Here is a 19,075-nt window from a genome sequence, read left to right as displayed (position 1 = left end):
ACGGTTCGCGTCGAAACGGTTCAGCTCGAAACGGTTCGGGTTCGAAACGGTTCGCGTAGAAACGGATTTTTTGGATTTTTTTAGAATTTTTATGATTTTTTTAGAATTTTTATTATTTTTTAATTTTTTTTTTGATTTTTTGGAATTTTTATTATTTTTTGGAATTGGATAAAAATGGCAATTGAAAACATTTAAAATGAAAATCCCCAAAATACCCCTGGTTAAAGATGGAGTTTTTGGATGGAGTTAGTGTATGTGATCAAAATGGCAACAAAAGGGAAAAGTCAGGGACCCAGAGTCAAAAAAAAACTATTTGGACTAAAATGACAAATTTGGACAAAACTTAGGGACTAAAATGCCAATTTACTCAAATCTAAATTATATATAGGATATTTATATATAGGATAATTATATATAGAATTATTGATTGTTTTGCTTATTTTGTTTCTCCTTTGGATTCTAAGGCAAGAAAAAAAAAAATAGACATATCATTTTATTCCTTCTTTTGTTTTAATTGATTGTTCTGCTATTTGATTTCGGATTTTAATTGATTGTTCTGATATCTGATTTTGGGCTATTATTATTTATATTATATCCGTATACATGTACATTTCGTAACTTTCATTTCATTTTATTTTTATTTACATTTGTTTGTATTCATCAGAAAGTATTATTTGCATCATTATTATAACGGGTAAAGGTAAGGTAATATATTAATATTGATGTTTATTTTTATGGTTTTCGACTGATACAAAATACATGTTAAATATACTGTACTATTTTTCACATTATCCCCGCTGAGTGCAGGTTGCTCCTCACTAGTTTAAAATAACTAGGTTAGATACCTACAGCTGTGTATTACACAAGAATACTAATTAAAGTAATGTAAATTGTTGCAATTAGAATATTAAAGTATTGTTCAAAGAAAATGCAACACACATTTCATATTTGTAAACTAAAACAATAACTAATAAATTGTATATAATCAATCTTTTAGACAAGAAAAGGAAAAAAATGGCCTCAACGAATGACACGTGTTCCGTTAGGTTTATTGTATTATTTAGTATAGATAGATAGATATTAACCCTATTAATCTGTATATGATCAATAATTGATGTATATGATATCAAATTTCATTAAATTCTAATTTACTTTATAGATTTCATTTCATTTATAAACAATTTACTAACAAAAAAGATGAAAAGGAAGGTCTTACAGGAATTTCATGAGTTGCCATATGAAGTTTGTCGTCAACTTGTTCCTTATTCGGCTGCTGTACTTGCTCCACCTTTCAGGAAGAGTATGTGAGAAAAAAGTCAACGCTCAATTCTATAAATTTGGGACAAAATAACAAATTGGTACGATTTTATAGCCTAGTGGCATCTTGGGAGTGAGATAAGACTTTAGACCAATATGTCCTGGGTTTGATTCCTATAAGGGGGCTTTTTCCAATATTTATTGGGTTTCCTTCTGAATTGGTGTATAGGTATTATGCCTAATGGAGATTGATATGATCAGGTGGTTCCACTGGTGGCACGATGATACTCAGTGGTCCGTCAGTGATCAAAATTTGCCGTTCAAAAAAACGCTATTTTCTAAGAAAATCTACAAAAGTATAAAACCATTATATAATTAAAAATATAATAAATGATAAGATGTTGACGAAATTTGGTGTTTAAAGGTGATGCCTTAAAAATAGGGCTGTAAACGAATCGAACGTTTAGCGAACAGTTCGTGAACCGTTCAGCGGGAAGTTCGTTTATGTTCGTTCGTTTAATAAACGAACGAACATGAACAAGAAATTTCGTTCGATTAGTTAAATGAACGAACATGAACAGAGGTCTCGTTCGTTCGATTGTGTTCGTGAACGTTCGGTAAGGTGTTCGTGAACGTGTTCATGAACATTCGTTGATTTGCATTCGTTTATATTCGTATGTTTGTGTTTTAATTGAAGATCTTTGTACTTTCTTATATTTTATTTGTACTTCTTATATTCTTAAACTTTTATTTAGTTTATTACCCTAACAATTAAACTAGGAAACCACTTTCACCTTATTTATGCATCATTTCCCTTTCATTTCCCATTATTTACATCGGCGAATACGATCGACCTCCGTTCCACAATAAGGGATTCAAGTTCGAGTGCTACTCTCTGGGCAATCTATTTTTATCCTTCGTCGCGTTCGCCAAATTTATTTGTGTTCGTTTGTGTTCGTGAACCGTTCACGAACACGCTCATTTCCTTAATGAACGAACACGAACATAAAATCTCGTTCGGTAAGTGTTCATGAACCGTTCGTGAACACATTTATTTTTTTAACGAACGAACACGAACAAGGCCTTGTTCGTGTTCGTTCGGTTCGTTTACAGCCCTACTTAAAAACGATCAAATAAGTTTAACAATAAATTACAGGTCAAATTTGGTTAAAAAAAGGTAATGAATATTAGAAAAGATATTAAAAGAAGATATAATCAATACCATATACTTAGTCCGGTTAAAAAGAAATATGCATATAGATTTTATCAAAGAAATTGGCCGTTCCATTGTGACCTTTATACACGAAAACGATTGGTGACGAGAATTTGTCAAGGATATGGGTCTAAAATGAAGATTAGTTTTTTTGTACTAAAAAATGCATATAGTGTTATGGAATATAAACACATTTTGAATCGAAATGAATGGGCAAGCAAGTAACAAAAACACACTATTTTTACGAGCGGCCAATCGACAAGGGCTCGAGATTCATCAAAGGATGTCCCCCATCCGAATCCCATAAGCTTTAACCAACGGCCAGCCTCGCCGGCCTATTCTAAAAATGAAAGTGATGGAGACTAGGTTTCCTATCAAGTAGATTTTCCTTTATTTTAACAAAGTATGCACATGCAATAGCATTACTACAGGTCATGGCTTTTGATCTTTGAAAGGTTTTGTGTTTAAGTGGAAGGGTTCTTCTTTCAATTGTGTCTTCACTTGGACATTTTCAAAGATCTTTTCAATATAAGAAATTAGTAAAAATTTTGTAGCATTTTATATGCGTAGTATGTATTCGTTGTGCATTAAGCTAATATGTACCCTATGGTTATATACACACATAAAGACGGCTAGCTTACTTGAAAGATGAATGCTTTCTCAAGTTCACTGAGAACAACTGTCATAGTTGGGCGTTGATCTTTAGTCTTTGCCACACATAGGTTTGCAACTTCTAAAAATATCTGCAAAGAATCCTTGTTGGCTCCTCTATTTGAAATATAACTCATTTTACCGGTTTCTTCCTTTAGTGTAGGATCTATCATGTCCTCTATTGTTCCATTGCAAAAGTTTGCTCTTGCAACATGAACAAGCCCTTCCTCACTCTTGTTAAGGTAAATTTGGTCATCAGCATACCTTCCACATAGAATTTCAAGCATAACTACTCCAAAGCTATACACATCCGACTCTCTTTTTAGCTTACCGGTCTTCGCATATTCTGGATCTAAATAGTACTTTGACTTAAACTTTGCCCTTTCACATAGAGCTTCATCTTTTTGATTTGGAGGTAGGAAGACCGCGAACTCAAAGTCTTCAATCTTTGCCACCCAATTCTCATCCAACATAAATCTGGCGCTATCTATATTACCGTGTATTATCATTTTTTTGTCTTCCATCTCATTGTGGAGGTAAATAAACGCCTGTGCAATATCAATGCAGATTTTCAAACGTTTTTCCCAAGTTAATTTATGCATGTCATTGAAATTTCCCAAATAATACCAAAGGTTACAATTAGAAAATTTCTCGGTGACAAGTACCATCTCGAAACCTTCAACACAAAATCCTATTAGGGTGACTATGTTGTGATGCTTAATACTAGTAAGTACTTCAAGTTCTGTAAAAAATAGTTCTTCTCCGAGATCGTCATCTTTAGAAAGGAAACGCTTTATAACTACAGGGGTGTGTCTATTGGATTGTTTACTTGTACACTTCCCTTCTGCAAAGGAAGGGTTTTCTTTATCAAAATGGTTGAGCTCTGTTTGGTACCAAGTATACAACTCGCCAGTATCAGTTTTGTATTCGTTTGAAAAATTATGGGTGGCTAACTTTATATCATCCAGCCGAATCTTCAAATGTTCCAAATTATTTCCCTACATGTTGGGAAATGAGAATTACAAATTATGAAATTATATATACTTGTTAGAAACACGAGAACAAATTTTTGTGGTTAATAATTTTTTTTTCGCTTTACATTTCAAACTAACGCCATATCAGGCTTGTTTTTTCCATAGATATATTTTGCTCCAAGGTTTTGTTTTCGGTTAAGTTTGTTTTCTAGTTTTCAATCACTTTTGTAATAATAAAACGAAAATATACTAAATAAAAGTAAATGCATTGTTATAAAAACTTTTTAAAGGGTTTGTTTGGTATGAGATAACGGAATGAACTAGGTATTAGAATGGATCATTATCATTGGTGTTGGTAGTTGTTGTTTGGTTATCATGTAGAAATGGAATGAATCATTATTCTATGTTGTTTGATAGGCAAGAAAAGACAAGGAATACAATCAGTGGTGAGCGGCAATAGTGGTTGTGGGCGGCGGCGACGGGTGAGGGGTGAGGGGTGGTGGTAGCAGGGGTAGGGTGGATCGTGGTGGGTGGTGGTGAGTGGTGGTGGCGTGGGTGGTCGTGTGTGTGGCAAAGGCAGCTACGGCAAGTGGTGGCAGTATTGTGTCGTGTGGCGACAGTCGGTGGTGGTGGGGTGGCCATTAGTGAAGGTTGATTGAGAGAAATGAATGAAAAAAAAGAAATATTATATTTTAATAATCCCAACTATTCGTCATTGGCCGCCAACAGTCCCAATTTCAAAAATAACCACTGACAGTCCCAACTATTGACATATTAGCCACCAATGGACCCTGACTAACAGAACCCTAACGTCGTTAGTCTCCGGTCGCCGAAAAACCGTTTTTGGTCAGAAAAAAGTTTCTAAAGGCCCGATCTAAATTTACAAAGAAGTTTGAGATGAAAATGGCGAGTTTTCCAGCCAAAAAGTTGAGTTAAAATTGAATTTTCTGACCAAAGAGGAGTTTTTTGGCGTCTTTAATTACTAGGACTTTTACTAGAAAAAGGTTCCTACGAGTTCATAATAAAGTTACAAGGAAGTTTGGGGCGAAAACGTTAAGTTTTTCGGCTAAAAAGGAGTTTTCCGGCCAAAATCGTTTTTATGACGATCGAAGACTAACGGCGTTAGGTTTCTGTTAGTCCGAGTCTATTGGAGGCCAATATGTTAATAGTTGGGACTGCCAGTTGTTATTTTTTAAGTTGGGACTATTGGCAGCCAACGACAAATAGTTGGGATTATTAAAATCCAATATTCCAAAAAAAAAAAAAAAAAAAAAAAACAGAGGGTGGATGGAATGAATTTGAGATGTTTGGATGGAATGGAAATCCTTGTGTAATTGGTGATTCCATTTCATTAACCAACCAAACACCAATTTTTTTTTCAATCCCTAACAATGGTCAATTCCATTTAGCCACTCATACATACCAAACACTACATATGTTATTGACTGCATTCTCTATACATAACACTCACTCTTTGGGATTGGTTGTTGCTTTTCAGTATCTTTTGTAAATAATTTTTTGTTACATTTCCCCTAGGCTAGGGCTTCTAAACGAACCGAACATCTAGTAAACTTTTTGTAAATTGTTTGACGGAAAGTTCGTTTATGTTCCTTTATTGAACATACATAAACAAATGTTTTTTTTTTTGTTCATTTAGTTAAACAAAGAAGCATGAACACACGTCCAGTTCGTTCATTTATGTCGTGACCATTCATTTATGCCTGCTCACTCATGCTCGTGTATGTTTGTTTTTTTACGTTCACTTATGTTTGTTGATTAGGTTTGTTTAAGTTCATTCTCGTTCATAATATACTAGAATTACCACCCGCCGCAATGCGGCGGAGGATTCATTAGTTATGTATCATGTTAGATGAAAAACAAATGTTTCTCACATGACCACGAGCTTACGTGTAAAACCGAGAAAAAAATAACTAAGTCGATATCTGACTCGCACGTTGCGACAGACCTATCAAACGGGAAAAATAGACGCGCTGCGACGGATACGTCAAACAGAAAAAATAGATGAAAAAACGTTGAACCTCACACACACGTTGCGGCGTGTTAACTTGGAAATTTAGAACGACACGTTAAACGGAGAACTTATAAAAGATGAAAAGTATATAAGAGACTAAAGTTGAAAGTAAAAAAAGTGTTAAGATTAAATTGCAAAAGATGAAAAGCTTTGGGTTGAAAGTAAAAAATATTAAAGGGGTTAAATTGCAAAAGATGAAAACTTTTGAATTAGAATTGAAAAATCAAATTAATCAAACAGGTTAAAATACCAAATATTGAAACTTTAGACTTAAATTGCCAAATATTAAAACTTTGTAGTTAAAAAAGAAATCAATTTCAAATTATGAAAACAATAAAGATAAATAGATTTAGTTAAATTGATGTTTAATATTATTATTATTATCATTTAATAAAAGAGATAAATAAAAATTAAGGGTGAGAAATTACCAGAGAATGACACGTGTCCATAAAGGATTTTTGTTTATTAGTATAGAAAGATTCATTTAAATTAATTAGGTCTATTACAATTTAGTTTAGTTTTATGAAATTAAAATATCACCTCTTACAATTTAGTCTAGTTTTAATAACTTTTTAACCCAACGTATTGATGCTCATGTTTATTTTTATTTGGAGTCTGCTCGGTTATATTCGTTCATCTATGTTTAATTATGTTTATTCCTTACATTCGTTAATCGTTCGTTTATACTATTCACAAACACAAACGAACACGAATACGTTCATTTATTTAATTAATGAACACAAACAAGAAAATTCCGTTCGTATCATTGTCCGCATTTGTCGTTGGTTTGGTTGACGTTAATAAACGAATATGAGCATGCCTCGTTCACGTTCGTTCAGGTCGTTTACAAGCCTACCCTAGGCTGCCACCGTATTCCTTAATTTTTTTCCTTACGCCATTACCGCTTCCTTCACATTCCCTTTTCTTTTACGTTTTCTTACACCAAGGATATTGCTTAGTGCTTAACAATTACGATTGGTTGTTAGGGAATTCAGACTGTTTTGAGAAAGTCACCGTTGTCGTCCCTAAAATACCGACTACTGGTCAATGTTAGAATAAATAAAATAAAAAGGATCAGAATCAAGTTCATCATCTCCTTTCTGGTGGACTTTTTTTTGTCAGCTGCACTCTTCAAGGCTAGGAGTCGTTAGGCTCAATCCTTCCCTTTCTATTGTTTTCTTTGTTATTATTTCCTTTTTTCAGTATATCTTGTATCTCTATTTAATTTATAGGGCCTTTTTTATCATTTGTAATCACCAAGAAACATATAATATCAATACAATTTCCAACTTTCTTCATCTCTTTTCGACAATATGGTATCAGAGCAGTGAATGGTTCTCGGACCGATTCACAGGTTGCTCATCATCGACCCCTCTACATCATAAAATCCCTCAAAACCCCATGGCTGGTAACAATGACTCCAACAATCAAAACAACAATGACCTTTCAATCCAGTTAGCCAATCTCCTCAATGGGATCTAGTCCCAAAACCAAAATTACAAACATAACCTTTCAGACGGTTTGAAGATTAGTCTCAAGCTTAACAATCAGAACTACGAACTATGGGCTCGGATGATCAGAGTGGCTGCCACTCGGTGGAATATCGAAACAACTACTTGGCCATTTGTCAGGAAATCCAGCACCACCCAAACCGACTGATGTTGGGTTCAAGCACTGGGAACAAGACGACCTTGTAGTATTTTCATGGTTAATACAAAACATCGGGCCCAATATTGCAAGTAACTTGACCGATTTTTCCACCGCTAAATCTCTGTGGGATGCACTCGTGACCACATATAGTAGTGGTAAAGATAAACTTCAAACATTCGACTTACATGTTAAGACGAATAGATTAAGTAAAATGGGATTCCACTCAAATAAATTTGGATTATAATGCAAGGAATCTGGGGAGAGATAGATCGAAGAGATCCGTACCCCATGACCTCACCAGTTGACATTGCCATATACAACAAACTTCGAACCGAACAGAAGTTATTTTAGTTCCTAAATGTGATTGATCGACAGTATGATACAATAAAAAGGGAGATCCTTCGAATGGAACCCCTACCATCAGTCGAAGAGGCGTATACGGCTGTCAAGAAAATATCTGAAAAATATCCAAAAACTTATGTTCGGAAATCCGATCTATCCGAAATATCCGGTTCCGAATTTAAAAAAATAATAAAAAATTAAAAAATAAATAAAAAATTGGATATTCGAATATCCGATATTTCGGATACGGATTCAGATATTGAAATCTGGTATCCGAAAATTTCGATATCTGAATTTTTGGATATCCGGTTTTGAACACCCCCCAGTGGCGATGACCCGTTAGCATAAGGAAATGGCATAAAACATTATTTCCCGCTCAAAACTGTTCTTGTCCTCAAGGATGAAGTCGGATCATTAGCGGTGCATCACGGTGGCCACCACTTGGTTCCTCCGTTTCCGTTTGGAGAAGTATTAGAAAACGCCACAGTGGGCACCACTCTTTGATAGCCATGATGATGTCAACAAGGAATAATTTGGTGATATTTTATTTGTATCATAACTTAGCTTACGGCTGTTAAAATTACCATTAGTTGATTGTACAATGTTGACTTTTGCATTTGAAGTGACCATGGGTTTCATTGATCCAGTCTTCCCATTTACGTCCCATACAACCTCTTTGATTAGCCTTGAATCAAGAAGATGGGAAATGGCCTTAGCACTTCGCATTTTCATCTCCTTCGCTTGTTTTACTGTAACACCTCGAAAATTCATGTCCAATAATGTACTGACACGTGTCATAAGCTATGAACGTGTGAAAGATTTCGTATGAAGGACTAAAGTTGACAAACAAGGAAAGTATGTGAACATAAGGGTTCAAAATGTCAACAATGGATAAATATGCCTTTCAAATAACCCTACATGATGTTTATACCCTAAAACGAATAAGTCATGGATCATACGAAGCTAATTGTGAAAGAAAGTGAGGAATTACAAACTACAGGGGCTAAATGTGTCAACATGTTTAAAGTATACCTCTGAGTGATCTTTTGGCAGACCCAAAGCTTTGTAATGATTAACTATACTCACAAGAATGTGTGATAAAAAATTCACAAGGTTTCGATAAAGTATGAGAAAGTTATGACAATATTCGTATGTGAGGGGTTAAAAGCGTCAAACTGCAAAAGTATGTCAATTCGTAAGGAATCGGACCTTCCGGAATATGACCATGAGTTTAGTATACTCTAATTAACCTTTATATAGCTTAGATATAGTCTTAGAGGTGTTTGGTGCGCAAAAATACACTTTTATGTCATGCAGGGGCTAAAAGTGTCAAAAAGTGCACAAGTTTGCACTTTCGCGCATATCTCGCATTCTGAATATCCCCGGACGCCCAAAAATTTATGTAAGCACTAAAATATTTTATTTTAGTGTTTGGCTTGATAAAATTCCATTCGTCGCGTAATTTGGTTCGTTTTTAGCGTCCGTTCGTGTTTCGTCGTAATTAACCGAACAACGGGACCGTACGACCAAACGAACCGACATCCGGCATATTTTTGAGCATGTTTCAATTTCCCTATACTTTAACTTCATTTTAGAGCTTTGAAATGAGGTTAACGGGGCTTAAACGTGTCAAAAAATGCATCAAAAACCAAGTTTAGGGGTGCAGGGGCCTGTTTTGCCATTTTTGAAAGTTGCTGACCTGCAAGGTCCTTACGGTCCGTATGGACCTTTGCATACGGTCCGTAAGGAACCCCCAGAACAGCAAAATTGATTTCCAGCTTGTTCCAGCTGTTCCCCGTGTTTGCAAATGGTTTTAACAAGTCTATGGGATTGTTTAAGGGTGCCCAAGGTATTACAAATCAGGGGGCACACTTGGACGGCTTAGATCGAAGCTCGTTTAACGAGGAACGATCCTAACGGCTCTCAAAATCCTATAAATACCCCCCTCTTGTTTGGGTTTCACTTGCACCTTCCATTCCTTTCTGAATTCTCTGCAAACTTTGAGGGTCTTGAGCTTCTTGAGAACCTCTTCCAAGTCCTTTGGACTTATGTAAGTGATTCCTTTCATGCTTAGTTTATTGTTTAGCGTTTAAACCGAAAAGTCAAGCGTTATCGATAAACACTTTGACTTTTAATCGGTTAAGCCATGGTTCGCGTTGAACATGGCTACGTGATCGTAATTAGGTAGGTGTTTAACCCTCAAAAGGGCATCTCCTAATTACCACGTTTACTTAGTTTAATTGTCGGGTCAAATTAATGTCAATCGGGTTGTTTTAAATAAAATTCATAACTAATGATATAAAATCTTTAAAATCAGTTTTGTCACTTTAATAACTTGGTAAATATTAGTTGATCATGTCTAAGCATGATTCAACCCGACAATTCTAAGTATAGGCTCGGTTCGCAACCGAAAGTCGCAAAGTTTGACCTTTGCTTTGACTTTCAGTTCTGACCCGAATTAGCTTGAGTTTATTTATGCCTTAGGGTCCTTTGTGACCATGTTATATGATAGTATAACCTCCCAAAGTTATACTACTTGGTTCTTTAGAGTTAAAGACCATCACATGTTTCCATAATGCCTAAATATGACTATAATGCCCTTTAATGTTAAAACAATATTTTTTGAAGATGTGAAGGACTAAAACCTTTATTACTGATCTATAAGCATGTCCATAAAATTTCACATCAGTTTGAGGTCTAGATTAGGAGATATGCTCATTAGCGTAATTAAGAAGCTTTTTCGGTAAATTAACCGTATGATTAGCATATAGCCTATCTAAACCCAATTTTTGATTCCAAACCTTTTACCTACTGATGTAATATAATATTTTAGGATTTTTGAAGATTTTTATTTATTTTTAGGCTGATCATAACCTAGAGTTCTAAGCTTAATTCGGTAATTGTCGATTTTACCCTTTAAGCCATAAAATGAGTTTTACAAAACCTTTTGATACCAAATCTTTTTCTACTGATATAATATGATAAATATAATGTGTTAAGCCTTCTGGAATAGTAAAAATATCAGCTTTCCTTTAAGAACCCGAAAATGGCCTAAAATCGCCTTTTAAGCGTTTTTAACGCATAGTATGTATTAAAAACCATTTAGGGTGTATAAGACTTGATACCTACTGATGTTTTAAGTAAATTCCTATACTTTAGCAGTAAGCAAAAGTCTTAAACTCAGAATCTTAGTTTTAACCTTTTAAGTCTATGTGAAATTACCAAAATACCCTTTCGAGGCATAAGTTGGTTTTAAATTCATTTTGGGCATAATGAAAGATATCCTACTGATATCACAACATATCAAAGGCAGATTGACTTATGGAACATGTTCATGACTCTTGCAGTTACCCGTTACGCATGTTTCGCGTTCGGATCGGCCTATGTAACTAGTTTGCATATATTAGCCGAAACGGGTCAAACCAAATCGTTTTCGTCTCAAAATCCAGAATGTGATTAAGTTACCCATATTAAACAAGTATTCAAGCTTGTTGGGTCAAAACCACATTCTAAACCGGTCTTCGCCTCATCGTGCGTTTGAACCGTGTTTTCCTTTTGAAAACTAACCGGTCTAAGTATAAGCTTAATAAAAGACCCGTTAGGATTCTAATAGATTATTAAAACCTTCGTTCCAGATTAGGATCCCAGTAAAAGATACGTGTACTTGCTGTATTTGATTTATACATTGCTCAGGTAAATACTCTTAACTTATTTTCCCTATACGGGCTTGGGATACGGTGCTATAAAAGTACCGCTTGGTCGGGTGTATGTAGTCATTTAAATCGTATTGTGATTTATGTATTTACATAACCTGTTTGATATGTATTATTTGGTGTATGGCCCTTGAGGGTTAAATGACCATGTCCCGGATATCCTTGGCATCATTCATGAAATGGCCACGACCTAAGCACGGGGTGTAGGCGTAGACCTGACAGCTGCCTTATGTAAAAACTGGTATCCCACTATAAGGACTCGACCTTGTGGGCACTATACCTGTGGTGTGTCAGTTAACTTGAGTCCGGCCCTACAAACCGGCCCTGACGGACGACAGATGAGTAAAACTGTATACAAGATTATTTTGAATAATTGTCCCAAGTTAAAAATATATTTTTGCCTAAGTGCACTCAAATCAATTTTCTAAATGTTTTCAAAATGAGTCAGTTAAGTTGTATTTACCAGTGCAAACTGACGTATTTTCCAAAAAGGCTAAGTGCAGGTTCTAGACGAAATAGGCTGGCTACTCCAGGCATCATTACTCAAGTCTCGCAAGCTTTAGATGTCAAAGTCTATTGAACAGTTTTCCTTTTTATGTGATCCGCCTGTGGATCTGTTTCGACTGTTTTGTGATACTTAAACATTACAATATATTCAGTTGAAATAAATCTATATCTTTTGCTTCCGCTGTGCATTCATATGTTGTGTTGTTTGACTATGATGATATCGATTACGTCACGATACTCCCCACCGGCCCACCGGTGACACGTGGAAAATAGGGGTGTGACATTTACAATAGCCTCTGCCGGTTGCTCAACGAAGGCGTTTTGCCGATTAGGTTGAGTTCCTGTACGAACCAAAACTGGTGTGGACACTTCAGATGATGGTGTTTCTTTTGGGGTTGGCGCCGGTGAAAAACGGGCGGGTAACGGTTCCTGTTTTGAAGCTGGTGACCGTATAGCAACAGGTACAGATTTAGGAACCGGTACGGGAGTAGTTGTTGGGGCGGATGATGCTTGTTTTGGTGGTGGTGTTCTGGCGGAAGCCGGTGGTGGGACGGGAGCGGTAACTGGTGATGGCGATGTAGGGGTGTGGCAGGCTTCAAACACGGTTTGGGTCCATCGAAGCTCTACGAACACGGTTTCAAAGCGGGACTCGAGTCTCGCAAAGGATTCCCTCATTGACAGAACTCGGGTTTGGATAGTTTGTGAGCAGCCGTAGGTCAGAAGGAGGATCACGGGGGCTCTAATACAAATTGTTACGATCCGAGTCGTTAACTAATTAATCCAAAGAAAATAGATAGAATCTTGATAGAATTTGAGATTTAAGAGACTGAAATAATCATTTTTCATTCATATCTCATCCATAAATTCCAACTCCAATTAAAAGGATTACATGTAACTAGAAAACCCTTAAATCTCGAAACCTGCTAAAACATGTACACATGGGTAACTACCCATATTTGACCAAGCACTACAATTAGGGGAGTGGGGGTGGTCACTAGTGTTGAAATTCCATTACTCACAAACATCCAATCATGTTCCGTCATGTCAGCAACCACTATTCTATCACTCACAAACATTCTTTAGTGGCGGGTCATCACTAGTGATGGGATTCCAATGTACATTAATACACAATGTACAACTCATACACATACATTCAACAATCTTCAACCCGTGATATTATCAACGCGTTTTAAACATCACGCGTTATGTTTCATGGTGACGGCGGTGTGCAAGGATGTTCCACGCGTGATGGGGGTGTCATCACGGACCACCCCCAGTCCCCTTAGGAAACTTACGACTCAAAACAACCATATACGTGAATGAAGGGAAATAACAAATACATAACTAAAGATAATAACAAACGTCACATGCAATGATGTAGACGTGTGCTTGTTGCTCCAAGGTTGGGCATGTATCAATCTACCCCACTCGAACTCGCCTTGACCACAAGGCGAAAATCCGAATATGACTCAGTGGATACCACGGTGGATGCCACTCGACTCGTACGGTTGCATTCGGAGACATTTCCATCAAGCGTCACGGTGGGCGCCATTCGCAAGTGCGCTCTTTGATGACACACGTGAGATTAATACCATAAATAACACCCATGTATTTGGTGCTATGCTTTCGCGAGTCGCTAAAATATGCACTGACTTTGTGGTTGACACCAAACTTCTCTTCAAATCCTGAGATGGTCTGGAATGATTTAATTTAATGTCACTTTGACATAAGCATCCAAAAATTATACGGATGGTATTGGTGTGATTGTTGGTGATTGGGGCATTTGAGATGGTGCTTGTTGCGAGGGTGATTTTGGCGATTGTTGGGAGAATTGGTGTGGAGGCCCGATCAAGGGAGGGCGGCCGACCCTAGCCTTGGGTCGGCCCACACGTCTTTATTTGGTAGTAAAATTAGGGTTTTAGTTTAGCCGGCAATAGTTATCTCTACGTGGGCTTCGACTTAACTTGGGGATCACGTTTCCTAACCCTAGATTAATCTCTATATATTGATATCATTATACAGGTAATTCCTTGAACACCCGAGTAATAAAGAAACCCTAGTTGCAGAACAGTGGACGTAGGTCAGTTGACCGAACCACTTTAAGGGCATGTTTGGCTAAGCTTTTCCAACCAACTTACTGACTTATTGACTTAATCAAAAAGCTAAAAACGAGTTTTAGTGTTTGACAAATCTAAAAGTCCTTTTCAAAATGACTTTTTTAAAGAAGAAAAATGAGTTTTTGAGGAGTTAACATGTTGTGACTTTTTGATCAGCTTATAACTTTTCAAACACCAAATTACCATATTACCCCTGATTCAACCCTCCTTATATTATTTATTTGTCCATTTTAGTCATTTTACATCAATAACCTAAGCCAAACACTTTTTAAAAAAACAACTTGTTGACTTATTAGTTTTTCCCACCTTATAAGCTAATCCAAACACTTTTTTAAAAACTTATTTTCAAAAAGTTATTAGTCAATAAGTTACTTTCACAAAAAGTCCTTTTTCACAATAAGCTTAGCCAAACATGCCCTAAATCTCCGTGTCATTTATTGCTTTCGTGTGTGTGTTCAGTTTCGTGTGTGTTCAATCCTAACAATTTCCACATGTGAAACGTCAAAACCTATAGACAGCCTACTTAAGGCCCCGGCTATGAAGCGCGAGTATTACTAGTAATTTTAAAGTAAAATTTAAAAAAATCGATGGGCAATTAAAAATGCCATATAAAGACAGTTTCTAAATAAACAACTGTTATAAAGTAATTTTAAAATAAATTTTATTTAAATTTTACTAGTAATTTTAAAATAAATTTTATTTAAATTTTCTTATATCTGTAACTAACAAAGAATTTTAAAGTAAAGTTATATATGTTAGTTTGTTAAACTTTTACAAATATTATATGAACATTTTAGTTTTTTTTTTCTTAAAGCGGTATTCTTAAATGTAACAAAAATTAAATTGATGGAAAATAAAATTAAAGGCTAGAGAAAAACAAAAATAAAAGTTCTTACACATTTTTCAGGTGGTGGGGGTTGAAACTTCAATGCTTTCTCCAATGCTTTCTCAAGTTCATTAACAATACTGAGCATATGTGGGCGATGTGTTCGCTCTTCCTTTAAGCAAGAATATGCCGTTTCTGAGTATGTTCTGAGTGATCTTACGGATATTTGGAATCCGGACATTTGATTCTTTAGATCGGGATGGATTATATCTGGCAACGTTTCGTTTTCATAATGTTGCATGACCAATGGAGCTAGCAACCTATTAGCATCGTTCCTAATATATGCTCTCCTCCCACACAATATCTCGAATAAAACAACACCGAATGCGTAGATATCCGACTTGCAGGTCACCCCTTTGGACTTTTCAATTTCTGGGTCCAAATACCCTATTGTGCCAATAGGTTCAGAAAGGACGACCTGGTCCATTCGGTTAAGTGATTGTTTGATGGAAACTTTAAAACCGGATAACTTGGGTTCCCAGTTCTCGTCTAATAAAATTGTCGAGCTGTTGACGTTGAGATGTATAACACCATAACCACGGCGCTGGTCATAATGGAGGTAACTCAACGCACGAGCCACGCCTACACATATCTTCAATCTTTGTGTCCATGTGAGGTTCGGGTTGCTTAGATGCTCCTTGAGACTTCCATTTTTGGCCTCATACGTGGTTACAATGATCTTCTCATGTTGTTCATCACAAAATCCGACTATAGAGACTATATTTGGATGCTTGAGATCTGAAAGCATTGAAACTTCCGTCCAGAACTCTACGACTCCTCCACCATGCTTACGATCTAACCTCAGCGCAGAAATGGTGATCAACTCCCCGGACCGCTGGAGTTGTCCTTTGTATACATGTCCCAATCCACCGCGTCCGATGACGTTATCATGATGAAAGTTGTTGGTGGCCTTTACTACATCTTCAAGTGGGATTTGTAAGTGAGCAAGCTTGGCGATTGTTGTTGTCATGATTCTGTTAATAAAGTAAAAAAAAAAAAAAAAAGAGTGAAAAATGAGTGAGTGGGTTACAAGTTACAAATGAATGAGAGAATGTAACTTATACATATGAGCAACCACACTATATATGAAAAGTTTTGAAGCAATTTGTTTTAGAAAAAAAAAAATCTGTTAAAAATGAAGTCCTTTAGTTTTAGATTTCAAAAGTATATATAGTAACCGGGTTAGTAATCCCTGGTTCTGGTGTAGTTGATTTACCAAAACCACCTCAGCAACAAACATATTGTCAAAAAGGGTCGAACCTGGTGATGAGTAGAAACGGATATGAAAAGGAGCAGCAGATCTGAAGAGTAGCAGCGAGCGAGCGGTGGTGAAAGAGAAGTAGACAACAAGCGATCGAGTGGCAGCCGGATGTAAAACGTTATTATTATTATTATTTTCTTTTGAAAGGAGTAAAAGGTTAATTATAAAGAAGCTGGTAAGATTAATTATTGATACAAAACAATTTCCCGCCAAATTTCAAAATGATCAAATTGGTGAATACCTCGGGGAATATAAAGAAGAAGCAAGTCAGGACATGGATTAATGTGAAAGGTTGAACAAGTCACGTGATCCTTGTCTTACTAGCCTTGAAATTATTAAAATGGTAACGTGCACATCACATGTTTCAGCTGCAAAAATATGCCAGACATCCTATGAAAAAAAAGTTACAACTCCGATGCAAATACAAGGAAAAAATTACAACACTTTATAAAATAATCATACACGCCTTCGGTGAGGGTGTTCAGTGATGGCATTCCCCGATTGGGAACACCGCCGCCATCAAAGCGGGGTCCCGATTCGGGGTGTATTTTAGGCGTGGACTCACCGATTGATTTTGCACGAGATTTGAGGAACGGTCCTCTTTCAACGGTCGGATTTTTAATTAAAAAAAAAATTCACTTTTTTTAAACTAATATAAATAACCATCTCATTCTCACCATTTTTTTATACTCAACCCATCTCATTCTCTCTATTTTTTTAAACTCTCCAACCACACCCATTTCACTTTTTATTTTTTATACTCTCCAACCAAACCCCCTTCACTTTTTATTTTTTATACACCGAGCAATGGAGAACCGACCCCGCGAGGCCAAGAAAAAAACTAAGGGACGGGTCTCGAAATCGTCTCGAGATGGTTCGAGCGGTGCAAATGCTCAACCACAACCCCCTTTCGGATACACTTCACAACCCCCGTTTTTTTTCCAACAACCTCCACACCCCTCGTTTTACAACACCCAACAACCCAATTTCGGCTATTTTCAAAATTTGTTATCAATGGACGCTCCTCCTCAATCCCCCGCCTTCGACCCATATGCTTATCGTTCTTCACAAGTTCGTTCTACACGAGGAAATGTCGAACGTCCTCTACCTATTCACGACGACGACGACGAGGATGAGGTAGTGCCCGAAACTCAAAATTTGGGCGACGACGACGAGGAAGATGAATATAATGTGGACGAAGACGCGGCCAACGAAGAAGATGAGGCTCGAGAAAAAAAGGGAAAACGGTGAGCGAAAAATGGACAAAAGAACAAGAAGAGGCGTTGGCGAAGGCGTGGGTACATTGTTCTACCAACAAAAAAAGGGCAATCAACAAAGTCGCGAAAGTTTTTGGGGTAAAATTTTAGAGCACTTTAACAAAACTATCGGTGGAAGTAACCGGACCGTTCATCAAGTACGGTCTAAATGGAACCCGATGCATGCGAAAATAAACTTTTTCAACGGCCTATACCAACAAGCGGTAAAAATTATATTTTTTTTAACATTGCATATTTTTAATTTTTTTTCTAAGTTCATACTTTTTTAACACTTTCTAATTTTTTTTATTTTATAACATGTAGGATCGCACACGAGCAAGCGGATGTAAGGATCTCGACGTGATGAAAGTCGCGTTAAAAGAATTTAAAGAAAGATTTCCAAGCGGTTTTCAACACATCGAGGCGTGGGAGGTCGTTCGAAGACACGAGAAATGGGCCCAAGTCCCATTGATGGGTGAGGAAGGTGAAGGTTCGGCACATAAAAGAAAGCCCGTTGACGTGGACTTTTCGATACCGGATATGAACGAAGATCCCGCGCCACAAAGAGCACAACGGCGAGACAAGCGTCAAGCTACATCGTCCGAGGGAAGCTCGGCCGAGTTGGCGGCACAATTCAAAGTGTACACCGCCATGAAAGAAGCGAAGCAAGCGGTAGAATTGGAGGCGACCGAATTGAGGAAAAAAAGAGAGTCGGAGGCTCGCGAGCTCATATCGGCACAACTCGAGACGATGAAAAACTACAATTTCGATCGAGATATGAAAACATTCCTTAAGCCGCACGACGATGTTCCGCCAAGTATGTTGCCGATCATCCTCGCCCGAAAGCGAGAAATCGCTAACAAGTACGGGTGGCCATGCGATTTCTAAAATTTTAGTTTTCTAGTTTTAATGTAATTTTTATTTTCTACTTTGAATGTGTTTTTTATTTTCTACTTTGAATGTGTTTTTTATTTTCTACTTTGAATGTATTTTTATTTAAATTTAATGAAATGTCTTTTATTTAATTTTTAAACATCCATAATTTTACCAAAAAAAAATTAATTTTGAACTCACCTAATAGGTGAGTGCCGCCATCAAAAATCGGTATTAGGGGAGTGTATTAGGGGAGTTGACATGGCACTATGTGATTGGTTGTGTGTAAGAGGGGGGACTCACCTAAGAAGTGAGCACCCCTTACACCCTTATAATTAGATAG

At 36.8% G+C, this 19,075-nt stretch overlaps 2 protein-coding genes across 2 annotated transcripts in view; one reads left to right on the top strand and one right to left on the bottom strand.

Moving 5' to 3' along the window:
• Positions 1 to 16,751, bottom strand: part of LOC118484233 — a 42,257-nt gene extending 25,506 nt beyond the window's left edge. Inside the window, exons 1-4 of the mRNA XM_035980234.1 lie at positions 16,603 to 16,751; positions 15,353 to 16,316; positions 3,112 to 4,119; positions 1,187 to 1,288 (exon numbers count right to left, since the gene is read on the bottom strand). Coding sequence (XP_035836127.1) covers positions 1,187 to 1,288; positions 3,112 to 4,119; positions 15,353 to 16,312 — 2,070 coding nt within the window. The 5' untranslated portion in view covers positions 16,313 to 16,316; positions 16,603 to 16,751. The remainder of the gene's footprint in view (positions 1 to 1,186; positions 1,289 to 3,111; positions 4,120 to 15,352; positions 16,317 to 16,602) is intronic.
• A 1,067-nt stretch (positions 16,752 to 17,818) lies between these two features.
• On the top strand, positions 17,819 to 18,860 carry LOC118484352. The gene is made up of 2 exons (XM_035980391.1): positions 17,819 to 18,083; positions 18,184 to 18,860. The coding sequence occupies exons 1-2, from the start codon at positions 17,823 to 17,825 to the stop codon at positions 18,745 to 18,747; spliced, it is 825 nt and encodes a 274-aa protein (XP_035836284.1). The 5' UTR covers positions 17,819 to 17,822; the 3' UTR covers positions 18,748 to 18,860.
• Positions 18,861 to 19,075: the final 215 nt, after the last annotated feature.

Source organism: Helianthus annuus, chromosome 11 (genome assembly GCF_002127325.2).
Source record: "Helianthus annuus cultivar XRQ/B chromosome 11, HanXRQr2.0-SUNRISE, whole genome shotgun sequence".
In the NCBI taxonomy this organism is placed as follows: domain Eukaryota; kingdom Viridiplantae; phylum Streptophyta; class Magnoliopsida; order Asterales; family Asteraceae; genus Helianthus; species Helianthus annuus.
This window is presented reverse-complemented; position numbering and strand designations above follow the sequence as displayed.

Excerpts from the sequence above, each read along its gene's own strand:
- LOC118484352 (XM_035980391.1), top strand. The coding sequence starts at position 17,823 with ATGAGGCTCGAGAAAAAAAGGGAAAACGGTGAGCGAAAAATGGACAAA. Across the intron at positions 18,084-18,183 it reads ACGGCCTATACCAACAAGCG|GATCGCACACGAGCAAGCGG; the intron begins GTAAAAATTATA and ends TATAACATGTAG.